Source organism: Emys orbicularis, chromosome 5 (genome assembly GCF_028017835.1).
Source record: "Emys orbicularis isolate rEmyOrb1 chromosome 5, rEmyOrb1.hap1, whole genome shotgun sequence".
Classification (NCBI taxonomy): Eukaryota; Metazoa; Chordata; order Testudines; family Emydidae; genus Emys; species Emys orbicularis.
In genome coordinates this window covers 145,814,026-145,838,278 of record NC_088687.1, presented here as the reverse complement: position 1 = coordinate 145,838,278, position 24,253 = coordinate 145,814,026, and the positions used below count along the sequence as shown (strand labels likewise).

The 24,253-nt window shown below is 65.7% G+C and overlaps 3 protein-coding genes across 3 annotated transcripts; 1 reads left to right on the top strand and 2 right to left on the bottom strand.

Moving 5' to 3' along the window:
- Nucleotides 1-3,074: 3,074 nt before the first annotated feature.
- WBP1 (WW domain binding protein 1) lies at nt 3,075-7,026 on the top strand. Its single transcript, XM_065405154.1, has 4 exons — nt 3,075-3,143; nt 4,274-4,376; nt 4,665-4,826; nt 5,324-7,026. Exons 1-4 carry the CDS (start codon nt 3,075-3,077, stop codon nt 6,007-6,009), a joined length of 1,020 nt encoding a protein of 339 aa, XP_065261226.1. The 3' UTR covers nt 6,010-7,026.
- A 558-nt stretch (nt 7,027-7,584) lies between these two features.
- On the bottom strand, nt 7,585-10,748 carry MOGS (mannosyl-oligosaccharide glucosidase). The gene is made up of 4 exons (XM_065405186.1): nt 10,700-10,748; nt 10,402-10,619; nt 9,783-9,973; nt 7,585-9,638 (listed from the first exon to the last, which is right to left on the bottom strand). The coding sequence occupies exons 1-4, from the start codon at nt 10,731-10,733 to the stop codon at nt 7,901-7,903; spliced, it is 2,181 nt and encodes a 726-aa protein (XP_065261258.1). The 5' UTR covers nt 10,734-10,748; the 3' UTR covers nt 7,585-7,900.
- A 3,221-nt stretch (nt 10,749-13,969) lies between these two features.
- On the bottom strand, nt 13,970-19,657 carry LOC135879347 (programmed cell death protein 4-like). Its single transcript, XM_065405304.1, has 11 exons — nt 19,610-19,657; nt 17,840-18,113; nt 17,069-17,166; nt 16,743-16,856; nt 15,947-16,168; nt 15,518-15,615; nt 15,292-15,406; nt 15,077-15,184; nt 14,764-14,874; nt 14,354-14,493; nt 13,970-14,021 (listed from the first exon to the last, which is right to left on the bottom strand). Exons 1-11 carry the CDS (start codon nt 19,655-19,657, stop codon nt 13,970-13,972), a joined length of 1,380 nt encoding a protein of 459 aa, XP_065261376.1.
- Nucleotides 19,658-24,253: the final 4,596 nt, after the last annotated feature.

Sequence of the window (24,253 nt, the reverse complement as noted above, 5' to 3'; positions counted from 1 at the left end):
ATCAACTTGTGAAGTGTTCTGTGCCAGGGCTGAACTATTGGCACTGTCACTACTTCAGACCTGCCCAGCCTGTTGGGTTGCAGTCTAGATGGCTGCCCTGCCTGGGAAAGGTATTTAACACCTTCGAGGGACCAGCAGTAAGAGCCCTCCTGAAGAATGCATGGGGGGGGGGGCATCCACTCTCTATAACTCTCAACCAGTGGCCCACCCCCATGGAACAACAGGGGCCCATACAAGGGCCCAGAAGGGAGAGGGAACTTCAGCGTGGGAGCACACGGCACAGAGCTGGTGGCCCTGTTAAGAGTGGGGTTCTGCTGGCAGGCTGGGGCCGCCTCATGCGAGAGGGCAGAAGGGACTCTCTGCCTAGTGGGACTCACTCATGAGCCAGGAGGGTGAGCTCTGCAGGAGGGGCGGATGTCTCAGGCCTTCTGTTGTTTTCAATATTCCAGGGCTTTCTGGGTAAAGCTGCCGGGTAAAGAAATCCCTTTGCTGAGGCTGTGTGCCTTGCTTTCCCGGGGTCAAACTAGGTGCCCCCTGTGACGTTAGGAGTGTAATATAATATCTCATTGAAAGGTGACAGGGCCAGAAAGAGTTAATTACCTCACAGACTGACCTGATCCATGGCCGAACTTTAGAGACTGGTTAGGAAGATCTGTAAATGAATAGAGCTTGGAAATGCAGAGATAGGATAGATGTTTGCTCAGGTCTTGTGATGTAAGCAAACAAGTCTTGTGTATTGCTATAGATTTGATTCAAGGATCAAAAAAGGAATAGTAATGTTTAGGAAGACACTTGAGTGAAATAGTATTATTGTCTCTATGTCTCTTTGAAGGTTGTGGTAACCTGTAGCTGAACTGTTTAATGGATAAATTACCCTGTGCTAATTGCCATGATATTTGGGAGAGGAAAGTTGAGCCTATTGTCGTCTCAGGCCAAGAGGCTGCTGGAAATGTATAAAAACCCTGGGACACGATCCTTCTGTATCTCGGATCTGCTTTGGGTTTCAAGAGGGGGAAACCTTAAGCCATAAGAAGTGAGATCCCCAGTCACTGACTGGAGTCACCCTGAATATGGACATTGGACTATAACCTATGGACTATTTCTAAAAGGACTTTTGGCAACTACAGACTCACCATTTCTGCTATGTAACTGGACCTCAAGAAATTGAACTCAAGTCTGTATGTATATTGATCTTTTAACCAACGCTCTCTCTTTTATTTTTTAATAAATTTTAGCTTCGTTAATAAGAATTGACTATAAGCGTGTATTTTGGGTAAGATCTAAGGTATCATTTGACCTGGGTGTGTGGCTGATCCTTTGGGATTGGGAGAACCTTTTATTTGATATGATGAAATACGATTTTCAGAATTTATCATCCTATATTTGACGCGTGTCTGGACGGAGGCCTGAGGCTGGGTACTTTAAGGGAACTGCGTTGTTTGGACTTCTGAGTAACCAGTGAGGTAATACACAGGCTGTTTTGTGCTGGTTGGTAAATCTCAGTATTGGAATATCCACCAGTGTTTGGGGTTTCTCTGCCCCGTTTTGTTTGCAGTTCACCCTGACTGAGTGACCTCAGCTGGCTCCCACGGGCAGCATTGTTACACCCCAAGTTGGAGGGAACGTGGGGAGAGCCTCTGGAAGTGACACAAGGAGGTGTGAGACACTGAGTATGGGGTCAAGGGCTGCTGGGCCCCACATCCCAGGGAAGGGGGTCAGAGAAGAGATCTAAGCTTGGGTGCCTGCCCTAAGGCCCCAGAAGAGGAAATAGGGACTAGCCTGTAGCCAGACCCTGCTGGCTTGGAAGTGGTTGGATGTCTGAGTGACTCCACTTGCAGCAGCCTGGTGCCTGTACAGAGGGCACTGGGCCAAGTGCTAACACCAAGGGACATCCCCACCCTCTGCCCCAGACATGGGGCCCTGGCCACCCTCTGCTCTGCCCTGTGCATGGAGCAGCCTGGGCAATCAGAAACATGCCCTGAGTCCTTGTGCAGCACCACTGCCTTGCCTTGACCTGCCCACAGCACCCAGACCCCCACCCTGCCTTGCTCTGCCCACAGCACCCAGACCCCCACCCTGCCCACAGCACCCAGACCCCAGTCCTGCCCCGCCCTGCGCACAGCACCCAGACCCCCGCCCTGCCTTGCTCTGCCCACAGCACCCAGACCCCCGCCCTGCCCACAGCACCCAGACCCCCGCCCTGCCCACAGCACCCAGACCCCCACCCTGCCTTGCCCTGCCCACAGCACCCAGACCCCCGCCCTGCCCACAGCACCCAGACCCCCGCCCTGCCTTGCTCTGCCCACAGCACCCAGACCCCCACCCTGCCCCGCCCTGCCCACAGCACCCAGACCCCCACCCTGCCTTGCCCTGCCCAGCCCTGCCCACAGCACCCGGGAACAGCCGGCAGAGGGCGGACTGTAGCAATTAGTGCCCGAGAGGGTTGCCCGGTGGATCCGTTGGCTGACTCCCTTGTCAGTCACGTTCTCAGTGGACAGTGTGTGGTTTCCATTGGTCACAGCGCCTGTCAGTAATAACCTAGGGGTGGATCTCGCTTTCCATTGGGCAGGTACTTGTTAAGTTCCACCCAGAGGGCGGGTGTCCATCTTCTATTGGTTTTCGTAACTATCAGTCTATCACCGAGACCGAGCTCAGCCCTGCCTTTGGCCAGACCTACTGGCAGTCAGTCTTGGAGAGGCGGGAATGCGATCTCAATTGGCCAAGCTTCCTGTCAGTCATCGTCGGGGCCGGGTCTCGGTCTCTTTGTCTCCTGTTGTTGGGCGTGAGGGTGCAGGAAGGTTGCCGCTGATTGGCTGAGGCAGGGTGGGGTAGCGGCGCTGATTGGCGGCTGGCCGCAGCTCGGGAGCGGATTGGCCGAAGGGGGCGGCGGGGGGCGGGCGTTGCGGCCCGGGCGTGATGGCGGCGGCGGAGGCTGCGGCCCGGGCTGAGGAGACGGGCCGGGCGGCCGGGATGGAGGCGGCGGCCCCGGGGCCGGGGGAGCGGCTGCTGCTGCGGGCGGCGGGGGCCGGGGCGGCGGCGCTGGAGCGGGGCCGCGGGGGGCTGTAGGCGGCGCCATGGAGCGGCCCGGGGGCGGCGGCTCCGAGGGGGCCTGGGCCGCGCTGCTGGGCCGGCAGCAGCAGCAGGTACCGCGGGGCGGGGCCCCGGGGGCGGCGGGGCCCCGGGGGCAGCGGGGCCGGGCTGAGTCCGGGGGGGGGCTGGGCCCGGCCTGCACCGACCCCCCCCCCGTGTCCGCACGAGCGCGTCGGTCACACGCTCTCCCTCCCCCCCCCCCCCCCGGGCCGTGTGCGGTGTGTGGCCGCGGGCCGAGCCCGGCGCGGGAGCGCTGCCGGCTCGTGTCCCGCAGCACGGGCCTGGGGGAGCCGCTGCCCGGGCAGGGTTTGCCCCCGTGCGGCTAAACCTGCCCTCGCGTAGCCGGGACCGGCCCCGTGTCACACGCCCCGGGCTGCGCTGGGGTTTGAAACCAGCCCAGGGCGCTCCGGTGTCTGCCACGGCAACCCCCAGGTAAACCCCCTAGAGCATCACACGGGCCGGGCGAAATCCGGCGCAGCTCGCTCATGAGACCGGGCCTGCAGCGGTTTAACATCGCACCTCAGATCAACCCGGAGCAGGTCTGTGTAGACGGGGCCCAGGCCTTGAGCAGGCTCCGTGCAGGGAAGGGAGGGAGACCGCCGTGACCCCGGCTTCGAGACCCGGACAGCCCTTCAGGGATGCTGAAGAGAGGGGCCCCGGGAGAGTGCCCGGCTCCAGGCTTGGGTAGAGAGGAGCGGGTGGGATCCCTTTAGCCGGGTGGGATCCCTTTAGCCAGGTGGGGACACTTCACCCTCCGTGGCAGCTGGTGCTGAAGCGGGTTCGTGCTAACCTGCAGCCCTGGCTCCATAGAGGAGTGTGTGTGTTGGGGGTGAGGGACTGGTGGGGTGGGTTCACCTGCGTCAGCCTGAGCCCTCTGTGCGCTTCAGGGGACTTGGCCTGGCCCTGCCCGTAGTTGCATGAGGCGCCTCCACCAGAGACTCCGTGGACGCCCGGCCTCTGTCCTGGAGCGCTGCTGCGGGGCATCGTGCAGCTAGGAGACCCTCAGCCATGGGAGCGCGGCAGGGTCTGTCTGAGCCTGCTGCCAACCAGCCCGCAACGTAGGGAGCTCCCAGGCTCTCCTGCAGACGTCCCGGCAGGGCTGTGCCCCATATGCGGTGCCAGTGCGGTGGGAGGGGACTGGTGGGGTGGCTGTGGAGTGTAATGCCAGGTTCTCTCCCTGCAGGCTCGGGAATACTGCCCAGGGGTGAAGAACCAGCCCTACGTGTGTGAGACGGGCCACTGCTGCGGAGAGACTGGATGCTGCACCTACTACTACGAGCTCTGGTGTGAGTGGGGAGGTGATGGCGCGGCACTAGGCTGCCGGGGGTTGGGGCCAGCACCTGCCTCTCCGGGATCCTTACTGCGATGGGAGGAGCTCTCAGCCTCTCCTGGCAGGGAGCAGGGCTGGGGTGCTGGCTGTGGGGGGAGTTCCCAGCTGCTCCAGCCCTGGCCTGGTCCAGCAGGGGCACTGATTGGGGGGAGTTCCTGGCTGCTCCAGTCCCAGCCTCTTCCAGGTGGGGGTGTACTGGGGGCTCCTGGAGGAGGGTTGTTCTCCAGTGTTCTCCTGTCTGTAGGGTTCTGGCTCCTTTGGACTATTCTCATCCTCTTCAGCTGCTGCTGCGCCTACAGGCACCGCCGCGCCAAACTGCGTCTGCAGCAGCAGCAGCGGCAGCGTGAGATCAACCTCATCGCCTACCACGGTGCCTGCAACTACCCCACCTCCATGATGGATCTCAGTGAGTGTCGCACAGCCTCTGTGAGCTCAGCTCGGGCAGTCTGGCCATGTGTGCATGGCGCTGGCCATCCCCACCCAGACAGGCTCTCAGACCCCTGAGCTGGAAAGCCAGCCTAGGTCTTACCCCGCTGTTGCTGGAAAGTCGTGCATGGAACTAGATCCTCCACTGGGGAGGGGAGGGGGGAGCGCCCTGGTTTGAGGCTGCGTCCTCACCAGCTCAGGTGTAACGTCTGTGGCGTGGCTCTGGACCCCACGGGGCGGTCAGCCTGGGAAGCACAGTGAGGGCAGGGTGGCGGGCAGGCTGTGTCTGGGGCAGAGGGGGCAATGCCAGGAGCACACAGCTGAGGGGCTGACAGGAGGGGCAGCTCCAGAGGCCTGGAGGGGAGCTGGGCTCACAGGGCGGGAAGCAGGTGGGGTTGCCTGGGGAGGAGGGGCTGGGGTCTGTGGTTGTGGCTGGCTCCCTTTGGGTTCCCAGGTGACTCTCTCTCTCCCCTCCAGGGATGCTGGCTTCCTTTAAGCTGCCCGCCTATGAGGAGGTGGCTCACCGTCCCAGCACCCCTCCTCCCCCCTACAGCACCATCCTAGCCCAGCTGGGCGGGCCGCATAGCCGCCTGGGCTCCAGTCCCCTGACCCTGTCTCCCAGCTCGGAGAATTTCACCAGCTGCTCGTGCGAGTCGAGCTGCCTCACCTCCCCTAGCAGCACATCGCTGTCGGTGCAGATCACGGATGAGACGGAGCGCAGCCAGGCCAGCACGCCCAGCGAGGAAGGCGGCAGCAGCAGCACGGGCACCGGCGCCAGCTGGGAGCTGCCCGAGGAGCCAGCCCCCTGCGAGGCCCCACCCAAGCAGACCCTCTTCTCCTCCAACGTGGATTTCTTCGAGGCCGACTACCACCGCTGCTCAGACATCGAGGAGGAGGAGGAGGAGGAGTGCATGGGGGAGGAGGAGGGCGCAGCCCAGGGGGACAGCAGTGAGCACTTCCGGCACCGGCGCCTGACGGGCGATTCGGGCATTGAGGTGGGGCGCTGCCAGGAGGAGGAGGGCGGGGAGGACAGTGAGGAGGAGACGCACCTGCTCAGCAAGGCGGGGCCCGAGTCCCCCCAGCTCTCAGAGCGCAAGAGCCTCTGTGGGCTCCAGAGCGAAGGGGGCAGTGAGGAGCCTGGCTCGCCTGTCCTGCCTGTCTGAGCCCTGAGCTGGGGGCTGCCCCAGACGGCAGCTCCCCACTTCCTGCCCTGTGACCCCAGCTCCCTTTCCCTGCCTGGCAGCCCCCACCTCTGTGCTCCTGGCTGAGGGGCAGAGGTCTCTGAAGGCTGTCCCATGCCCTTACCCTGTTTGGGTGGGGCACATCCCGCCTGGTGGGCTGCCTGGCACTCCTGCCCTGTGGTGTGGGGTGTGTAGAGGCTCTTCCTGTACCTCGAGAGGCAGTGCCCTGGCCTCTTCCTGCCCCACATGCTGGGCAGTGGGGGGGGGAGCTGGGGCCAGGGCAGCTGCCTCTGGGCCCTTCCCTCTCCTGAGTGATTGTGGCTGGCAGCGTTGGGGCTCCATGCTCACCAGCGCCCTGCGTGGGCTTTTCCCCTCCCTGGCGGGCAGGACAGCAGGCAGCTCCCAGCTGCAGCGTGGGGTCCCACCCGCCCAGCGACCAAACCCCTCCTGTCCCAGGGCCCTGCCTCCAGCTCTGCTTCTGCCCTGTGTGCCGGCTCGGGGACAATTTGCACCGGCACCGCGTGGCTGACTGACCCTTCCCTGGGGTGTGGACTCTTGGCATGGAGCCCCTGGGGAGAGCGTGCCCTTGTGGGGGGCTGTCCCCCAAAACTGACTCTCTGTAGACGATGTGTGTCCCTCACTCTGCGTGCTGCTGTCATTTGTTGGGTACCATGTGTAGCGCTGCCCTGCCCGGGCACTTCCCCTCCCCCCGTAGAGTTCCCACTGGGACTGGGTTTCGGTGGAATTGCACGAATCAGATTATTCCTGCCCAGCGCCCCCTCCCCCTCCCAAAGTGCTTCTCCTGGGGAGTGTGGGGTGGCTGGCCTGGGGCAGCTAGCAGCCTTCCCCATGGCAACCCGTCACTGGGAGTGGGGGGTGGGCGGCTGCCTGCTGCACTCAGCTCTGCTGCCTTGGGGGGGAGACGCGGCCTCTGCTCCCAGCCTGCGGGTCTGTGCTCTGGGGGACAGTAGTTCTCATTATTAAAGAGATGTGGAATTACAGCCTGTGAGTGTCTGCGCGGGGGTGGGGGTGGGGCAAGGCAAACCCACCTCCTGCCGCTTGGGCTCTAAGCTGGGGGGGGGAGAGAGAGTCCAGCTACCAGTGGGAAACGTGACCGCAGGGCGGCCTGCTCCTCACTGCTGCCCTAGCTTGGTGCAGAACAGGCCTTGGCCCAGCCTGGGGAGGGGGGAGCAGTTCCTTTGGCCTGGGGGGGCTCACGGGGGCCTCATCAGTGGAGCAGCACTACGGGCCCCTGACATGCCCTAGGATTTTGATGGGGGCTCCCTGCTGCCCAAGCACCTCCCGTTCTGGCCCCTGCTCCTTGCAACCTCCAGGAGAAAGGGCTGTGGCCAGCAGCCCCCCTCAGCTCCAGGCTGTACCCCTAAACACAACAGGCCCCTTACCTACTAGGCCCTTCTAGCCCCCTGCGGAGCTCATTGCCCCAGCAGGCACCCTTGTGGGACCTGCCCCCTCCCCAGAGTGCCCCATGGCTGGCTGTGTCCACCCCCCACCCCGCTGAGTCCCAAAGATGGCAACAGCCAGAAAAGGGTAGAGCTACTCAGCTTTATTCTTTAAAAAAAAGTAGAGACCCCTCTCCCCCCAGCTGCGGGGGGGGGGAAGAGAGGCAGGAAGGTACAGAGGACAGCCCCCCCTCCCCAGCCTAGAACATTCATATTAAAACACCTGAGAAAGACGAGCAGGGGCAAAGGCCTGGGCAGTGCATGGTATCCTCGTAATGCAGCAAAGCCACCGCTCCCCACCCCTGGCCCTGAGGTGGCTGCAGGGTCCCAAGCACCAGGGTTAGAATAAGAGGTCGGGGGGTGCCCTTTGCCCCCCCGCTGGTAGCTGGAACCCCCTTCTCCCAGCCTGGCCCCTAATACTCCTCGGCCATCATGAGCACCACCAGGGCAGACCAGCCCGTGAAGGGGTAGCAGCCCCGGCCCTGGCCTGTGCTGTCGCTGTACTGCTCCCACAGGTAGCCGCTCTCCACGTACTGGCGGTACAGGTTGGCAATGAGGTTGGCACGCAGCTCCTGGTAGAGTGCAGCTGCCCGCTGCTGGTAGGGCCCCTCCAGGCTGGCGTAATGGTGCAGCGCCCGCACAGCCAGGTAGTTCATGTTGATCCAGATGGGCCCCCTCCAGTAAGGGGGGTCGTGCTCCGTGTTGTGTTTCATGTAAAGGGGGCTGGTGCGGGCGAGCGAGCGCAGGCCGTACGGGGTCCAGAGCTTCTGCTCGCTGCGCATGTCCCCCAGGATGCTGGCCAGGCGGGGCGAGTCGGGCCGCAGCAGCTGCAGCAGGAAGGGGAAGAGGCTGACATAGCCCAGGGCCCCCACGAACTGCAGCTTGGGGGGCTTGCGGACCACCCGCACCAGGCGTGGGGCAGGGAGCTGGTGGCGGGGCTGCCCCGGCCCCACAGCCACCTTCTCGCGCTCCAGCCCCACGGCCTGGCTGTGGTTGCCGTAGTCGGCGAACATGCCCAGCTGCTCGGCCCAGTGCTGCTGCTCCAGCCGGGCGTTGTCACTCAGCGCCTGCTGCATGCGCCGGTACTCGGCAGCTGGCTCGCCCAGCCGCTCGGCCACCTCGGCCATGACTCCCGCGGCCAGGGCCATCCAGCAGCGCAGGTCCAGGTGGCGCTCGACTGGCGAGGGGTGCGAGGCGCGAGGGTAGTCGTCCAGCCCGGAGGTCAGCGTCTTGGGGTTGAGGAAGAGGTCGGTGTCCTGGTCCCGGCCCCGCCAGCGGAAGGTGTAGGGCAGCGGCCCCGCCTGCGTGGTGTTGTACCACTCGTACCAGGTGCGCAGGCGGGGGAAGAGCCGCCGCAGGTAGGACAGCTCGGCGGGGCCCTGGCCCGGCTCCCGCAGCAGCTGCTGCAGCACCAGGAAGAGGGTGGGCGGGTTGGCAGCCTCGTTGTGCTGCAGGATGAATTCAGGGGGCACCTTGGCTCGCGCCTCGTCGTCCAGGATCTGCTCCCGCGGGATCCAGCCCTCCACATTCATCAGGTCCAGCCAGTGGGCGATGACCTCGCGGCTCAGGGCCGGGTCCCAGCGCGCCAGCAGCAGCTGGTGGAAGCCCTCGTCCCAGAGGAAGCCGCGGGGGAAGAAGGAGCGGGAGGGCACGGCGGTGAACAGGGGGCCCTCGGGGTAGGGCAGGGGGTGCGGGCTGTGCGCAGACTGCACGATGGAGTGCCCGTGGAAGTAGCCCATCCCACCCATCATGTTGCTGAGGGCAGCCTTGGCAAAGCGCTGCTGCTGGGGCGTGAAGCCCTTGCGGGCCAGGGAGAAGGTCTCCTCGAAGCGCCGCTCGAAGGCGGCCACGTGCCCAGCCAGCTCCTCGCTTAGCACCGCCCCCACCAGCGAGCCGGGGCGCTCGGCAAAGCTGCCGGACTCAAAAGTCACCTCCACGCGGCAGGGCAGCGGCAGCGTCACCTGGTGCAGCAGCAGGTGGCTCTGGGGCTCTTGCTCCGGCTCCCCCGGCAGCGCCCGGTACGTGTCCACAGCCAAGTAGCGGCGCTTGGGCCCGCCTGGCGCAGCGTAAACAAAGCGGTCGCTCAGGCTGCTCTTCACCACGTCCGTCAGGCGGTGCAGCCCCGGGCTCCTGGCATCCAGGTGGTTATAGCTGCAAGAGAGGAGGGATCAGTGCAGGAAGGGAGGCCGGGCTAGGAGCCAGGACCACCCCACAGCCGGAGCTACTGCCCTGCTCCCCACAGCGCCCCTCCTGGGAAAGCCAGGAGCTTCCCCCACAGCCAGCTCCCGCCCATACCTGACATATCTGAGGGCTTCCCCAGTGTCTGTGGTGGGCTTGTGGAAGGTGATGTTGAAATGGCCGAGTTCCTCGGATGTCCCAGTCACCGACACCAAGCGCGTGTTCTCCACGTGGGGCTGCAGCGTCCCCTGCCCGTTGGTGGCCACGTAGAAGAGCAGGGAGACGAGGGAGGTCTGGTCGCCCGGACTCTGCAAAGAGGAAGATGGACCCTGGGCATCGCTCGCCCCTGTAGCTCTCTGTGCTGCAGACCCCAGGGGCAGCCCCGAGACCCTGGCAACCAGGAGACCCACCCACAGCAGGAAACGCTCCCCGGGGACAGAGACTGGGGCGGGAGAGGAACCGCCACAAATCACAAGGGGCCGGGTGGTCCAATCTATCGGGAAAACACGCGGGGCTCAAAGCAGGGAGTCCCCATCGACCGGCCCGGCCCAATGGCTCCGCTGGACGCAGGAAGGGGCAGCACCGAGCACTGTGGGGTCAGGACTCCCAGCTCCAGGAGGACACGTGGCTTAAGGGTGACAGTAGAGACTTGGCGGGAGGGGGGAGCCCAGGACTCCTGGGTTCCTTCCCAGCTGTCCCTGACCCCGGGCAGGGCCCTGCATTCCCGCGGTCCCACCTCCGGCCTGGCCGTGACCCGCCAGCTCCAGTCCCCGCCGTGCTCCCCGCCCGGCCGCTTCACGAACTCGGTGCGCAGCGTGAGGCCCCGGTCGCGGATCTCCTGCGCCCCGAAGCGCAGCCCGTCGTGCAGCAGCCAGCCGTAGCCGGGCAGCCCGTCGCTCTGCTCGCACGTGTGGCGCAGCCGGGCCTCCGCCGCCTGCCGCAGCCACATGAGGCCTGGGGGAGAGAGGGGGGAAGGGTGAGACCGGACCGGACCGGGCCGCCGGAGCCCGCCCCCGCCCCGGCCGGGCCCCTACCTGCCACGGGCGGCCGCGGGCTGCGGGGCCGCATGCCGAAGTAGACGTGCGGGCGGTAGGAGCCCCAGAAGCGCTCGGGCGCGGCGCGGGGGCCGCTGCTGCCGGCGGGCAGGACGCGCGGCGCCGGGTGCGGGGTGACCACGCGGCGGCCCAGCCGCCAGCGCCCGTAGAGCCCGTAGGCCAGGCCGGCGGCGGCCAGCGCCAGCGCCAGCAGCGCCCAGCCCCGGCCCAGACCCGCGCCCGCCCCGCGCTCCCGCCGCGCCGCCTGCGGGCCCCGCCCGCCCCGCTCCGGGCCCCGCACGGCCTCCGGGCCCCGCCGCCTGCGCTCCCGGGCCATGGCCCCGCCGCGCCGAGACAGGGAGCGAGCGGCACCGCCAGACTCCGCCCCCGCCCCGTCAGCACACCGGGCCCCGCCCCCAGCCCGAGCCCGCCCCTGTCAGCACACCGGGCCCCGCCCGCCCCCAGCCCGAGCCCGCCCCTGTCAGCACACCGGGCCCCGCCCCCAGCCCGAGCCCGCCCGCCCGCCCGCCCCTGTCAGCACACCGGGCCCCGCCCCCAGGCCGAGCCCGCCAGGCCCCGCCCCCGCAGCACACCGGGCCCCGCCCCCAGCCCGAGCCCGCCCCTGTCAGCACACCGGGCCCCGCCCGCCCCCAGCCCGAGCCCGCCCCTGTCAGCACACCGGGCCCCGCCCGCCCCCAGCCCGAGCCCGCCCCTGTCAGCACACCGGGCCCCGCCCCCAGCCCGAGCCCGCCCCTGTCAGCACACCGGGCCCCGCCCGCCCCCAGCCCGAGCCCGCCCCTGTCAGCACACCGGGCCCCGCCCCCAGCCCGAGCCCGCCCGCCCGCCCGCCCCTGTCAGCACACCGGGCCCCGCCCCCAGGCCGAGCCCGCCAGGCCCCGCCCCCGCAGCACACCGGGCCCCGCCCCCAGCCCGAGCCCGCCAGGCTCCGCACCCGCCCCGTCAGCACACTGGGCCCCGCCCCCAGCCCGCCCGACCCCGCCCCCGCCCCGTCAGCACACCGGGCCGCAGCCCGAGCCCGCCCCCGCCCCGTCAGCACACCGGGCTCCGCCCCCTTCGCGTCAGCTCGCCAGGCCCCCAGGCCGAGCCCGCCAGGCCCCGCCCCCGCCCGTTCGCTGGGCTCCGCCCCCCAGCCCGAGACCGCCAGCTCGCCAGGCCCCGCCCCCACCGACGCTCTCGCGGCACTTGTACGTCACCATCCTCAGGAGCGCGCGGCTGGAAGGGCTGACGGCCCCGTCACCGCATCTCCCGGCATACCCCGCGCGGGGGCCGTAGAGCTACGACACCTGTCGGTGCACACTGTCCACCATAGCCTAACTAGCACGTGGCTGGGAGCCCCGCCGCGCTGCATGCTGGGAGGTGTAGTCCTGGCAGCTCCCCACAGCAGAGGACACAGCCAGGCCCAGCCGGTTCTGAGCCACCCCAGGAGGGGGTGGGGGCCAAGTGCAGCTCGGTGCCCAGCCAGGCGAGCGAGAGGCTGAGCCCTACCCATGGCCAGGGGCTAACCCAGGCACAGGCAGAGGGGTGACAGGCTAGCCCAGGGCAGGCAGTTCCCGAGCTCTGCGGGCAGCAGCTCTCAGGGGTCAAACCTCAGACGCCCCGAGCCCTGCAGCTGGGAACACGCTGGGTGGGCCACGGTCCTTGGGGCTGCCCCACACCCTGCTGGCCAGCGAGCTCCCGCCCGCCCTACACTAGGGTCAACCCCCCACAGCCCACACAGTGGAGGACAAACACAGGCTAGACCAGCGGTTCCTTTGGACACATCTTTATTGTGTTTATGCATCAGCGTTGCCCCTTTGCCCCGCTCCTCAAGCCAGGGAGGGCCATTCACTGCTGCAGCACCCAGCTGCTGACTCCCTGCTCCCCAGCCCAACAGTGGGGCCTACCAGGGGGTGATAGACTCCTCAGGGTGCTGGAAGGCAGACCTGGAGTAGCCCCAAGTCCCACCTTGCTCAAGCGCTGGGGTTTAAGGCCCCTGCCCCAGGAGATGAGTCCCAGCCCATCACCTCCCCGAGATACCCCCAGCCACCCTAGGCCTACAGGCCCCCCCGGCTCCACACCCTTCAAATACCTGCCCTTCGTCAACTGGGCCCCCTTAGGCCAGGCAGAACCCCCCACTCCAGCTGTCACACCCAGTGCTCCTGCATGCGGCCCGTACCAGTGGTTGGTGCTACCTCCTCCCAGTGCTGCAGCCCAGGGGAGCTCCACTATGATGAATCGCTGTAGGGTAGTAAAGTAAGCACAAGGCAGTGGACTGTGGGTAATGCTCAGCCGATCACCCTAGGGGCAGAGCTGAGGCTAGTCCCTGGGGGGGAGCAGGATCTCTGCCTAGAAGAGGAGCAGAGCTGAGATGTGGGGAGGTGGGTGTGGCCCCCTTACCTGTGTCACTGCCCATGAGGCAAGCTGATCGGTGTGACCCAGAATCCTTTGCTGTGGAGGTTGTTCCTGGCCCTTGGCATAAGATACAAGGAAGCAGCTTGTCCTGTGTGGCCGGGTGCCCAGCCCAGGGGAGAGGCCTGGGCATGTCTCTTGCAAGCCCCCAGCTCCACTCCCTGGGGCAGAGTAAGGACACACTGCCTTCCCCTAAGACAGGCTGGTTTTACCCAGCCCATTCTGCAGGCCACGCCCTGGTGTGGGAAGGGGGGGCACCAAGGAGCAAGCTGTAGATGGAGTTACAGCCAGGCTTGCGCCACCAGGCCCCCCACAGCTGGACTGACACATGGGGTGACCTCAGTTGCTCCATTGTGGGGAAGAAAGGAATCCCAAAGCCCCCAAGCAGAGCTCCCTGCCCCGGGGGTAGAGTGAGAACCAGGCCCTTTCCTGAACTAGCCAGCATAGGAGGCTGGGGGGAGAGGGGAGGGAGGAAATGCCCCCTTGCTAACCCCACTGCATGGAGCCAAGCTTGGGGGGGCACAGACACAGCCCCACTAGGCGAGGGAGGGGCATCTCCCAGCTGGGGCTGAGGGAGGGGGAGGGGACAAGAGTCCTGCAGCTGCACCCAGCCCCCCCGCCCCCCTTCCACCTCCAGGGCAGCCCCAGCTGGGAGATCAGCCCACCAGCCCCCTCCCTGCTCCTGGACCCCACCTCCCCCCCAAGATCCATCACAGCCTCTGCACCGCCCCTCTGGGAGCTGGGGCTGGGTGGTTCCCTGGCGCCGTTCCCAGCTGGAGACAGACAAGGAGGAGCTCCAGGGCTGGGGGACATCAATCACCTCCAGGGGACTGTCGGGCTGGGGGGGGACGAGACGGCCAGTTACTGCTTGATCTGCCCCCCATCACCCTCGCTCACAAATCGCTTCCGGCCCCTTGGAGAGAGGAAAGACACGAATGTCAGTGAGCTAGGCCCCAGACAACCCTGGGCTCTCCCCACACACAGCTCCGCTGGTGCCCCTCACTCCCGACCCACAGCTCTGCTGTGCCCCTCAATCCCAACCTGCAGCCCCCGCTACCTCAGCCCAGGGCTCCACACACAGCTCTGCCAGTGCCCCTCAATCCTGACCCACAGCCCCTGCTACCCCAGCACTGGGCTTCCCCCCCACCTCCAACCCACAAGCTCCTTCTATCCCAGCCCTGGGCTCCCCTGCAGTTCTCCTGGTGCTCCTCAAACCTGACCCATAGTCCCCCATGCTGCAGGTACCTGGCTGGGCAGGTGTCTCTCAGCTGCTTGGTGATGACTCCCTCCTCGAAGCAGAGATCCACCAGTCGCTCCAGGATACGGTGAGCGAGGGGCACATCCAGGCTGATGTCTCCGAGCTCGTCATAGACTCGCTGAAAGCCCTGGGGGATCAGAACTGGGATCAGAGACAGGAATGCTGGGACAGAGCAGGGAGGGGCCGTGATGCCCCAGGGAGACCTCGCGCCCTGGGCTGGGAATAGCAGCCTATGCTGCAGTCAATCCTAGAGGCTGAATCTGCCCCCACAAGGGCCTCCTCACCTCTGCTGCAGCTGGCGAGTCTGCCAAGACTCCATGGCTGGCTCCCCCTCACTATTCATGGCACCAACCCAGCCCCTTGCTCCCCGGGCTCCTGTCCCAGCTCTAGCACTCACCCGGTTCATCTGGTCCAGGGTCACCAGGCCGGTCTCCCACAGCACCTTGAGCAGTTTTACCATCATGACGACGGGAGTCTCGCCTGTGGACTCCAGCACCATCACTACAGCCTGCGAGGATGGAGGAGGGGGCGTCAGCATGGGGTGGGCAGCACCAGCCACTGCTGGCATCACGGACACCCCCCAGGATCCAGGTAGCAAGCACAGCTCCCACGGCCGGGCCGCAGCAGCCACTGGGGGTGCCATGGGTACTGGCCCCGGCCAGCGCTGGCGATCACAGCACAGCCCCAAACAGGCCAGGCCTGTGCCCTACCTCATAGACCAGCTCATGATGGAAGTGAGGGACCTCCAGTTCCCGCAGGCAGTGCTCTGCCTCCGACACCTCCCCGGACAGCAGGTACTCGCGCAGCAGCAGGTTCATCTGTGGGGACAGGTACTGAGGGCTCAGCACGGGGACGGGCAGGCGCCCGCCCAGGCCCCGTGCAGCCCCGGGGCCAAGCCAGCCAGCGAGGGGCACAAGGCGCTCACCTCTTTGATGAGATGCTTCACAGGCCTCTGGCCGCCCCCCACTCCCCACACGTTGTCCAACTGGTTCACGTCCCGCTTGATCCGGAGCAGCACTGCGGCGCGGTCCAAGGCAGCCCTGCAAGGAGGAGACAGTGAGGGGCAGGGGGCTCTCCCTGGAGATGCTGCCAGCTGGGGGCAGAGCAGACCAGGCTGGTGCCAGGGCAGGGCGGGGGGAGGAGACTCTTACCGGGCGTGTTCGCAGTCCACGCGCCCCTTGTAGCGGTCCAGGAAGTCCAGGGGCAGCGCATGGTCAGCCACGGCCCGGGCAATGAACTGGCCCAGCATCTGCAGAGGCGCGAGCATGTGGTCAGGGCACAGACGCCACCCAGGGGCCTGGCACAGCACCTCCTCTGCCTGGCAGGGCCAGGTCCTAGAGCCCCCACCCAACTCCCGATCACCACAGCATTCCCAGCCCCGCCCCCACCCTCCCAAGGGCATTCCCAGCTCCTCCCTTCCCATGCCCCTCCCCCCCCCACGGCATTCCCAGTCCCACCCAGGGCATTCCCCCCACCCAGCTCTCCCCCCCCATGCCATTCCTGCCCCTGCCCCCACGATGTCTCCCCAGCCCCGCCCCCACCCCTCCCAGGGGTATTCCCACCCCCACCCCCACCCCAACCTGCGGAGCCTCAGGAGTGTCCAGGATGAGGTCAGGCAGGTCCTTGAGCATCTTGTCGAAGGCCCTGGCGATGTCCTCCGGGGTCATGACCTTGCCCACGAGGTCAGAGAGCAGGCGGGAGGTCAGCTCCCGGTGGCTGGCCTTGCCTTCCAGCGCCAGCGCCACAGCCAGTGAGGGGACGGCGTGCTTCCTGCCGCCCAGGTTCAGCTCCTTCAGCAGCTCCTGCGCCCAGCACAGCGCGTCAGCCCGGCCCCGCTCCAGCCTCCTTCCTCCACGGCGCCCAGCCCAGCCCCACTCCATCCTCCACGGCTCCCAGCCCGGCCCCGCTCCAGCCTCCTTCCTCCACGGCGCCCAGCCCGGCCCCGCTCCAGCCTCCACGGCTCCCAGCCCGGCCCCGCTCCAGCCTCCTTCCTCCACGGCGCCCAGCGCGGCCCCGCTCCAGCCTCCACGGCTCCCAGCCCGGCCCCGCTCCAGCCTCCTTCCTCCACGGCGCCCAGCCCGGCCCCGCTCCAGCCTCCACGGCTCCCAGCCCGGCCCCGCTCCAGCCTCCTTCCTCCACGGCGCCCAGCCCGGCCCCGCTCCAGCCTCCACGGCTCCCAGCCCAGCCCCACTCCAGCCTCCACGGCTCCCAGCCCAGCCCCACTCCATCCTCCTCCTTCCTCAGCGGCTCCCAGCGCCCTCCCCTGGCACTGCAGGGGCCCCCGGGCCTAGCCAGACGGATGTGGCCCCTGAAACCCTCCCAGCCCAGAAGCCCGCTGGGGGGAGGGGGGGTGGCAGAGGGACTCCCCAGACTCACCATCACCTCGAGGGTGTCCCCGTGTTCAAAGTACTCCAGCACCATGGGGTGCACGTTCTTCTCCAGCTCCCCCTCCTCCAGCTCCGGCGTCACCGTGGCATAGACCGTGTCGCCCTGTAGAGAGGGGCAGAGGGGCTCACGGCCAGCGGTACCCCCACTGGGACAGGCCCCACCCACACAAGCACCAGTCCGTGGGGCTCCGGGGAGGGGGCTGGCATGGCTGAGCGGGGGCAGCAGTGGATGAGTGCTGGGGTCCGAGCTCGGTGACGCTGGGCTCTGGGGGGGGAGGAAGGGGCCCGGGAACTGCACTGCCCTTGGGAACGTACCTGAGATGACTCGTCGTAGTTGGGGTCCCGCGCGTCGGGCTCCTGGTACCCGTACACCAGGCCAGGTGCACCCCACACACCCTTGCCCCCAGCGCCACCTGCAGGAGACATAGTGGTTCAGCCACCCCCATGGGTCACAGCATCCCAGCCAGGCACCAACCCAGCTCCGCCCGCTACAGAAAAGGGACCGGGGGCCTCTGGGCAAGGGTAGCGCACTGCTCAGCGCCCCCGGCCCAGGGCAAAGCTGGGCACCAGAGCAGCAGTGGCTCATGGCAGGCTCCCAGCCCGGGCATGATTGTGTCACAAGTGTAGTGAGTTCAGTGGGGCCCAGCAAACCCACAGCACGTGGCAGGAGCGGCTCCCACCCAGCACAGGAAGAGCAGGGGACTGCGTGGGGATTGAGGGAGGTAGAGGGGAGGATCCCGGTGTCTTTGGGGCAACAGGAGGGAGCAGGGGCTGCACTGTGTGGGGTGCGGGGACTGGGGAGCTGCACTGTGGGGCAGCAGTGAGCCAGGAGGGACTGCAGGGGTGTGCGCTATGTAACAGCCAGGCGGGCCACAGGCTGCATCGTGGGGCAGGGGTGTGCCCCAAGGCAGCAGGAGGGGCCAGGGGGCTGTGGGGAGGGCATCAGGGGGATGGGAGCCTGCACCGTGGGGCAAGGGTGTGCCCCAAGGCAGCAGGAGGGGCCAGGGGGATGCGGGAAGGGCATCAGGGGGATGGGAGCCTGCACCGTGGGGCAGGGGTGTGCTGCACTGGGCAGCTGCACCTCACCTTTCTTGGGGAGCCCACGGCCCTTGCCCATGCGCGACTTCCTGTCGTTGGTCTTGCCCTTGGGGCTGCTGGGGTCGGGGCTGGGCTCCCCCCCCTCGGGTGCCGGCTCCCGGGTGGAGTCCCGGGACGAGGTGCGCCGCAGGCGCCGCTTGGCCTTGGCTTTGAGCCGGGCTTCGTGCAGGGCCTTCTCCTGTGGGGTCCAGGAGCGGGACTCGTCGCCATCCATCAGCTCCTCTTCCAGAGCCTCGTCCTCTGAGCCTGCCTGGCACGTGGCCTGCAAGGCACGGTGGTCTCAGAGACGCCCCGCGGACTCCTGCTGCACCCGAGCAGACCCACGGCCACTCCCCAGAGCCCCGGTGGGAGAGGCAGAGGAGCCAGGGGCTGCCCCACAGAGCGCTTCCTTTCCCTTCCTATTCACCCCCACTCCAGTCCCGGCCTCGTCCAGCAAGGGGCGCTCTAGGGAGCAGCTGGCTGAATTCACACAGCTCCAGACAACCTGCCGCCCCAGGGGGAAGTGACAGAGCCAAGGCCCAACCTACAAATGTCATGCCAAGGAGGGGAGCAGCCTGGCGGCCTAGGCTGGAGGGCAGTGGAGGGGCTGCCCATTCCTCCCCCCCCAGAGGGATGCAGACAGCTCCAGGACAGGTCTCTGCCCCCAACCTCACTATGGGGTGTAGCACCCTCCTGCTGCACCCCCAGGCTGGGGGCAGAGTCGCTCAGACGGGCCAGGCTCCTGGCATCCCAGGGCATGGAGACCGGGCTTGGGGGCCTGTGAACGGCCGAGTTCGCCGCTGGGAGAGAATATGGAGAATTGGGCTAGAGCCAGGCAGGACTGGGCAACCCCCGCCAGTGCCCCCCACTCCCAACCCGCAGCCCCCTTGGCTCCCCGCCCCCCGCCCCCTTGGCCCCCCGCCAGCGCCCCCCCCACTCCCACCCCACAGCCCCCTGGGCTCCCCGCCCCCCGCCAGTGCCCCCCACTCCCAACCCGCAGCCCCCTTGGCTCCCCGCCCCCCGCCAGCGCCCCCCCCACTCCCACCCCACAGCCCCCTGGGCTCCCCGCCCCCCGCCAGTGCCCCCCACTCCCAACCCGCAGCCCCCTTGGCTCCCCGCCCCCCAGCCCCTGGACCCCCACCAGCACACCCCCACTCCCGCCCCGCAGCCCCCCGGGCTCCCCGACGCCCGCCAGCGCCCCCCACTCCCGCCCCACAGCCCCCCGACCCCCGCCAGAGCCCCCCACTCCCGCCCCGCAGCCCCCCGGGCTCCCCGACCCCCGCCAGAGCCCCCCACTCCCGCCCCGCAGCCCCCCGGGCTCCCCGACCCCCGCCAGTGCCCCCCACTCCCGCCCCGCAGCCCCCCGGGCTCCACGACCCCCGCCAGTGCCCCCCACTCCCGCCCCGCAGCCCCCCGGGCTCCCCGACCCCCGCCAGAGCCCCCCACTCCCGCCCCGCAGCCCCCTGGGCTCCCTGACCCCCGCCAGCGCCCCCCCCGGGCGGACAGAAGCGCAGGGGGAGGGGCCCCCGCTGGCCAGGCAGCTCGTGCCCCGTGGCGCTCGGCCCCGGCCCCGCCCCCAGCGCACATGGTGACAGGGCAGAACACGCCCGGGAGGCGCTGGGGGCAGGGAACGGAGCCGGGGGCGGGGGGGGGCAGGGCCGGCGCGAGGCACCGGCGCGGCCAGAAGGAACTGGCGGGGGGCGGGGAAGGGGGGGCTCGCGCGGGGGGGGGCGGGGATTGGGGGGCTCATGCGGGGGGCGGGGCAGACCCGGTACTTGCCAGGGCGGGGGCGGCCGAGCCGCGGGCGGGGCTGACCGAACCCGACATGGCCGCTGGCGGCAGCTCCGAGCCGGGCACGATCCCGACCCTGAAGCTCCGCCGAGCCTCACTGTTTCGCGCGCCCGCCCCTTGCGGAAGTGACGCACACGGGGGGCGGGGACTCGACAACTCCCCTCAGCCTCGCAGCCGCAGAGCGCGAACGGCCCCGCCCCCAGCCGCGCCCCCCAATGCCCCGCCCACGCCAGTAGGGGCCGCGGGGTCGCTGCACGGACCAATGGCCGCTCTGCACCGCCCCCTAGCGGCCCCCGGAGCAACGGCTCCGCAGCCGCCAGGCTCTGGGGAGGGGGGTTAAGCAGGGAGCGGACTGACCCATGGCTCTGGGAAGGTGGGGGGAAGCAGGGAGCGGACTGACCCATGGCTCTGGGAAGGGGGGGGAAGCAGGGAGCGGACAGATCCATGGCTCGGAGGAGTGGGGGTGGCAGGGAGCGGACTGACCCATGGCTCTGGGAAGGGGGGGAAGCGGGAGCGGACTGACCCATGGCTCTGGGAAGGGGAGGGGGGCAAGGAGTGGACTCAGTCATGGTTCTTCCGGGGACCCCACCAGCCAGCGCAGTGGTGGGGGGCAGAGAGGGGGCCAGGGGTCTAGGTCTGTGCTCTGGGTCCATCCCCGAGACCCCAGTGTCACACCGCACTGATCTCTCTTGGGCCCAACCCCTGTTGTCCTTGCACTGACCATTGGGTTGTGCTGGAAGGGGGCAGCCAGGAGTGACAGATCTGGGTGAGACGTGTGCTAACTGCCCTTCATGCGGGCAAAATTAAGGGGCAATTAAATGCCCTGTTGCGTTGTGAGAGATGAAAAAAAAGAAAGCCACTACCCAAGGTACTGGCAAGGCCAGACCCAGAGGTAAGCCCTCTGGCTGAGGGAATCTCTGGGACCTGATTGCCACACAGGGGCTGGGGCATTGACTGGGGCAGCTGTTGTGTCTGGAAGCCCAGAGAAAGGAGCAGGCAGCGAGAGAAGCAGTGGTGAGCATGGCCTGGAGAGGGAGCACACAGTGCTCCTGAGGCGCAGGGCTGGCTGGAGGGGCAGACGTGGGACTAGTAAGGGAACTACCTGCGTGCTCCTGCTGTGTCCAGGGAACCAGGATCTAGTGTGTTGTTTGTGAATGAACTGGATTGCGCCACCTGCTGACTTGAATCAGCCCTTTCTCCCCATGACGGAAACTGCCTGCAAGGCCCCCGCTGTCAGCTAAAGCCCACCCCTCACACAGAGGGGCAAGAACACTGCAGGCCCCTGCTGGGACAGCTGGAGGTGGTAAGGGACAGGGAGACCAGAGGGCTGGAGGCCTGGTTTGCCTTGGCCCCAGCCTCTGGCTGACAGGGTGTGGGAAGTACGGCCCCAGCTTCCAGCCACCTCGGGGGGCAGGACAGACCCCGGGGCTCTGCCAAGGAACCTGCGGCTGCTCCCTCCCTTGCTGTGGGCCTCCCCGCCAGTGCAATGGGCTGATGGCCCCATGGCTGGGCTGCCCCTTGGCTCTCTCTGCATTTCACTGTGGTGGAGATGTGCTGGGGCCAGAGGGAGCTGGGACCCCTTCTCAGGCTGTTCCTGGGTTCCTTGGGGGCCTGAGGGTGTGGGTGTAGCCACCCTGCCCATCCACCCAGGCTGGGAGCACTGATAAAAGCCCAGCTCAGACTCTGGGCAGCAGGCAGCTTGTCCAACCGCCCTCCACTCCATCCCACTCCCGGGGAGCTCCGGGAAGCAGGCTCCTGCATCGGGCAGGGCTGGCAGAGGGAGGAGTGGGCGTTTCTGTGGCGCAGTCAGAGCAGTGTGGGCAGCCCAGCAATGGCTGTTGCCCCTCACCCCCTGCCCAGCAAGGGGAGACTGGACCTGGGGCCTGGCTGAGGGGCTGCCTCTCTGATTGTGCTGATCCATCACCCATCCTCTGGTTCTTGGGTGCTATGGGCTCGCGACGGGCGGTGCCCTATGTGACGTTATTGATATAATCTGGGACCATATAGATCATTGATGCAACCAAGGTCCTGTAGTGGCACCAAATCTTGTACAAAGGGGGTCAAATGGGGTGTCTTAGACAAGGTTATGGTTTACTGGTTATGATTAGGCTGTCTATATGTGTGTATCAATTTTGTAGTTGAAGTTATGAATATTGGCTCTATTTCAAACTTATGCTATGCTGCTGGGTGACATCCCAGACAAACTGGTGTTAGCTCTGCCTAGCCTGCTTGATGGCCCATTAAGGACCATCAGCTATACAATGGACCCATTGAGAGAAGGCAAATATGCCTTGAGACTCAGCAAAGTATGCAGGGACTGGCCCATGTGACTCCAGACTCCATTTTGCTGTAATTTTCCACAGTGAGAACAAAGAGGTGTTCTTACACCTGGAAAAGACTATATAAGGCTGATGCCTCATCTCCATCTGGTCTTCAATCCTGCTTCATACCTCTGGAGGAACTTTGCTACAAACTGAAGCTTTGAACAAAGGACTGAGGACCCATCCCAGCGGGGGATGTATTCCAGAGACTTGATTTGAACCTGCAGTTTATTCTATCGCTGCTGCAAGCCTGAACCAAGAACTTTGCCATTACTGTATGTAATTGATTCCATTTAACCAATTCTAACTCTCATCTCTTTTTCCTTTTATGAATAAACCTTTAGATTTTAGATTCTAAAGGATTGGCAACAGCGTGATTTGTGGGTAAGATCTGATTTGTATATTGACCTGGGTCTGGGGCTTGGTCCTTTGGGATCAGGAGAACCTTTTTCTTTTACTGGGGTCTTGGTTTTCATAACCATTTGTCCCCATAACGAGTGGCACTGGTGGTGATACTGGGAAACTGGAGTGCCTAAGGAGATTGCTTGTGAGACTTGCGGTTAGCCAGTGGGGTGAGACCAAAGTCCTCTTAGTCTGGCTGGTTTGGTTTGCCTTAGAGGTGGAAAAAACCCCAGCCTTGGGCTGTAACTGCCCTGTTTGAGCAATTTGTCCTGAGTTGGCACTCTCAGTTGGGTTCCGCCAGAACCGCATTGTCACACCCTGCCCCATGGCGGCTGTGGGCTCGTGGGTGGTGCCCTCCCCTGTGGCAGCTGTAGGCTCGTGGTTGGTGGCTGTGGGCGGCACCCTGCTCCATGGCGGCTGTGGGCTTGCGGGTGGTGGCTGTGGGTGGTGCCCTGCCCTGTGGCAGCTGTGGGCTTGTGGCGGGCTGTGCCCTGCCCCATGGCGGCTGTGGGCTCGCGGGTGATGGGTGTGGGTGGTGCCCTGCCCCATGGTGGCTGCAGGCTCGTGGGTGGTGGCTGTGGCCGGTGCCCTGCCCCATGGCGGCTGTGGGCTCGCGGGTGATGGCTATGGGTGGTGCCCTGCGCCATGGCAGCTGTGAGCTTGTGGCAGGCGGCTATGGGCTCGCGGCGGGTGGTGCCCAGCCCCATGGTGGTTGCAGGCTCGTGGGTGGTGGCTGTGGCCGGTGCCCTGCCCCATGGCGGCTGTGGGCTCGCGGGTGGTGGCTGTGGCCGGTGCCCTGTCCCATGGCAGCTGGCTCCCAAATAATCATGCGCATTAACTCTACACGGACATGCCAGGCCTAGCTTAACACACACTGCTGCTCCCTCTTTCTTCTAAAACAGAAACCAGAGGCCACCCGCAGAACCCCCACACCCCTTCAAGGAACCCACCCTGTCCCTATATGCCGCCGGTAGCTGAACCAGCTCGCAGCTTCAGTGGTGCTGTGAGACTCAGACAGCAGCAATGTGGCCTCGTCCACGTTAATGGGAGTCGGAGGACACCAGCTGTGGCTCGTGTCTCCTTTGCGACAGAGGGCAGCTGAAAGCTAGTTGTGCGGTGTAGGAGCATCTCACTTTTGTCTGCAGTCAATGAATGGGAGGAAAAGACGAAGGTCACTACTTTGATCTGACCACCAAAATCCATCGTGTTTCCTTTCAACTTCCTTGTGCTTCCCACTGGAACATGGCCCAATGTTACATAAGAACGGCCACACTGGGTCAGACCAAAGGTCCATCCAGCCCAGTGTTCTGCCTACCGACAGTGGCCAATGCCAGGTGCCCCAGGGGGAATGAACAGAACAGGGAATCATCAAGTGATCCAGCCCCTGTCACCCATTCCCAGCTGCTGGCAAACAGAGACTAGGGGACACCATGTTCAACAAAACCAAAGCCTTCAGCCACACACCAGTCATGAAGCCAACAGTTCACCTCCAGCACGTTCTGCCTTGTCACACAGGGACCGGTAGACTCTCAGAGACGGTCACTTGGACTTTCCTTTACTTCTGCTCCCTTCCAAGCTGCCCGAGGCCTTCTATAATCTGCGTGGTTCCATGGGATGCCGTGCCATTGGTTCCAATGTGCGTCATCAGCCTTGGGGGAGACCTGCCAGACAGCCTCCGAATCCTGTGGTTACAGCTCCTGTTTTCACTCTGGCAGACAGCGCACTGTCCCGTTGGCTTGTGGCCCTGCCTGAATTCTCTTCCACTCCTCTTGGAGTCACCACTGACGACTGTTTGCATTCTTACAATGGTGGAACCAACTCCAGCAGTAGCTACTTATTTCAGACCACAACGACCCCCAGCCCCGGTTTGTCCTCTGTAGATTTTTGTTCCAGGTTCTCCTGTCCTTGA

Excerpts from the sequence above, each read along its gene's own strand:
- WBP1 (XM_065405154.1), top strand. The coding sequence starts at position 3,075 with ATGGAGCGGCCCGGGGGCGGCGGCTCCGAGGGGGCCTGGGCCGCGCTG. Across the intron at positions 3,144-4,273 it reads TGGGCCGGCAGCAGCAGCAG|GCTCGGGAATACTGCCCAGG; the intron begins GTACCGCGGGGC and ends CTCTCCCTGCAG. Across the intron at positions 4,377-4,664 it reads CTACTACTACGAGCTCTGGT|GGTTCTGGCTCCTTTGGACT; the intron begins GTGAGTGGGGAG and ends TCCTGTCTGTAG.
- MOGS (XM_065405186.1), bottom strand. The coding sequence starts at position 10,733 with ATGCGGCCCCGCAGCCCGCGGCCGCCCGTGGCAG. Across the intron at positions 10,620-10,699 it reads CCCGCGGCCGCCCGTGGCAG|GCCTCATGTGGCTGCGGCAG; the intron begins GTAGGGGCCCGG and ends TCTCTCCCCCAG. Across the intron at positions 9,974-10,401 it reads GGGTCACGGCCAGGCCGGAG|AGTCCGGGCGACCAGACCTC; the intron begins GTGGGACCGCGG and ends TCCTCTTTGCAG.
- LOC135879347 (XM_065405304.1), bottom strand. The coding sequence starts at position 19,657 with ATGTCGGGTTCGGTCAGCCCCGCCCGCGGCTCGGCCGCCCCCGCCCTG. Across the intron at positions 18,114-19,609 it reads GCTCGGCCGCCCCCGCCCTG|GCCACGTGCCAGGCAGGCTC; the intron begins GCAAGTACCGGG and ends CGTGCCTTGCAG. Across the intron at positions 15,616-15,946 it reads ACACTCCTGAGGCTCCGCAG|ATGCTGGGCCAGTTCATTGC; the intron begins GTTGGGGTGGGG and ends GCGCCTCTGCAG.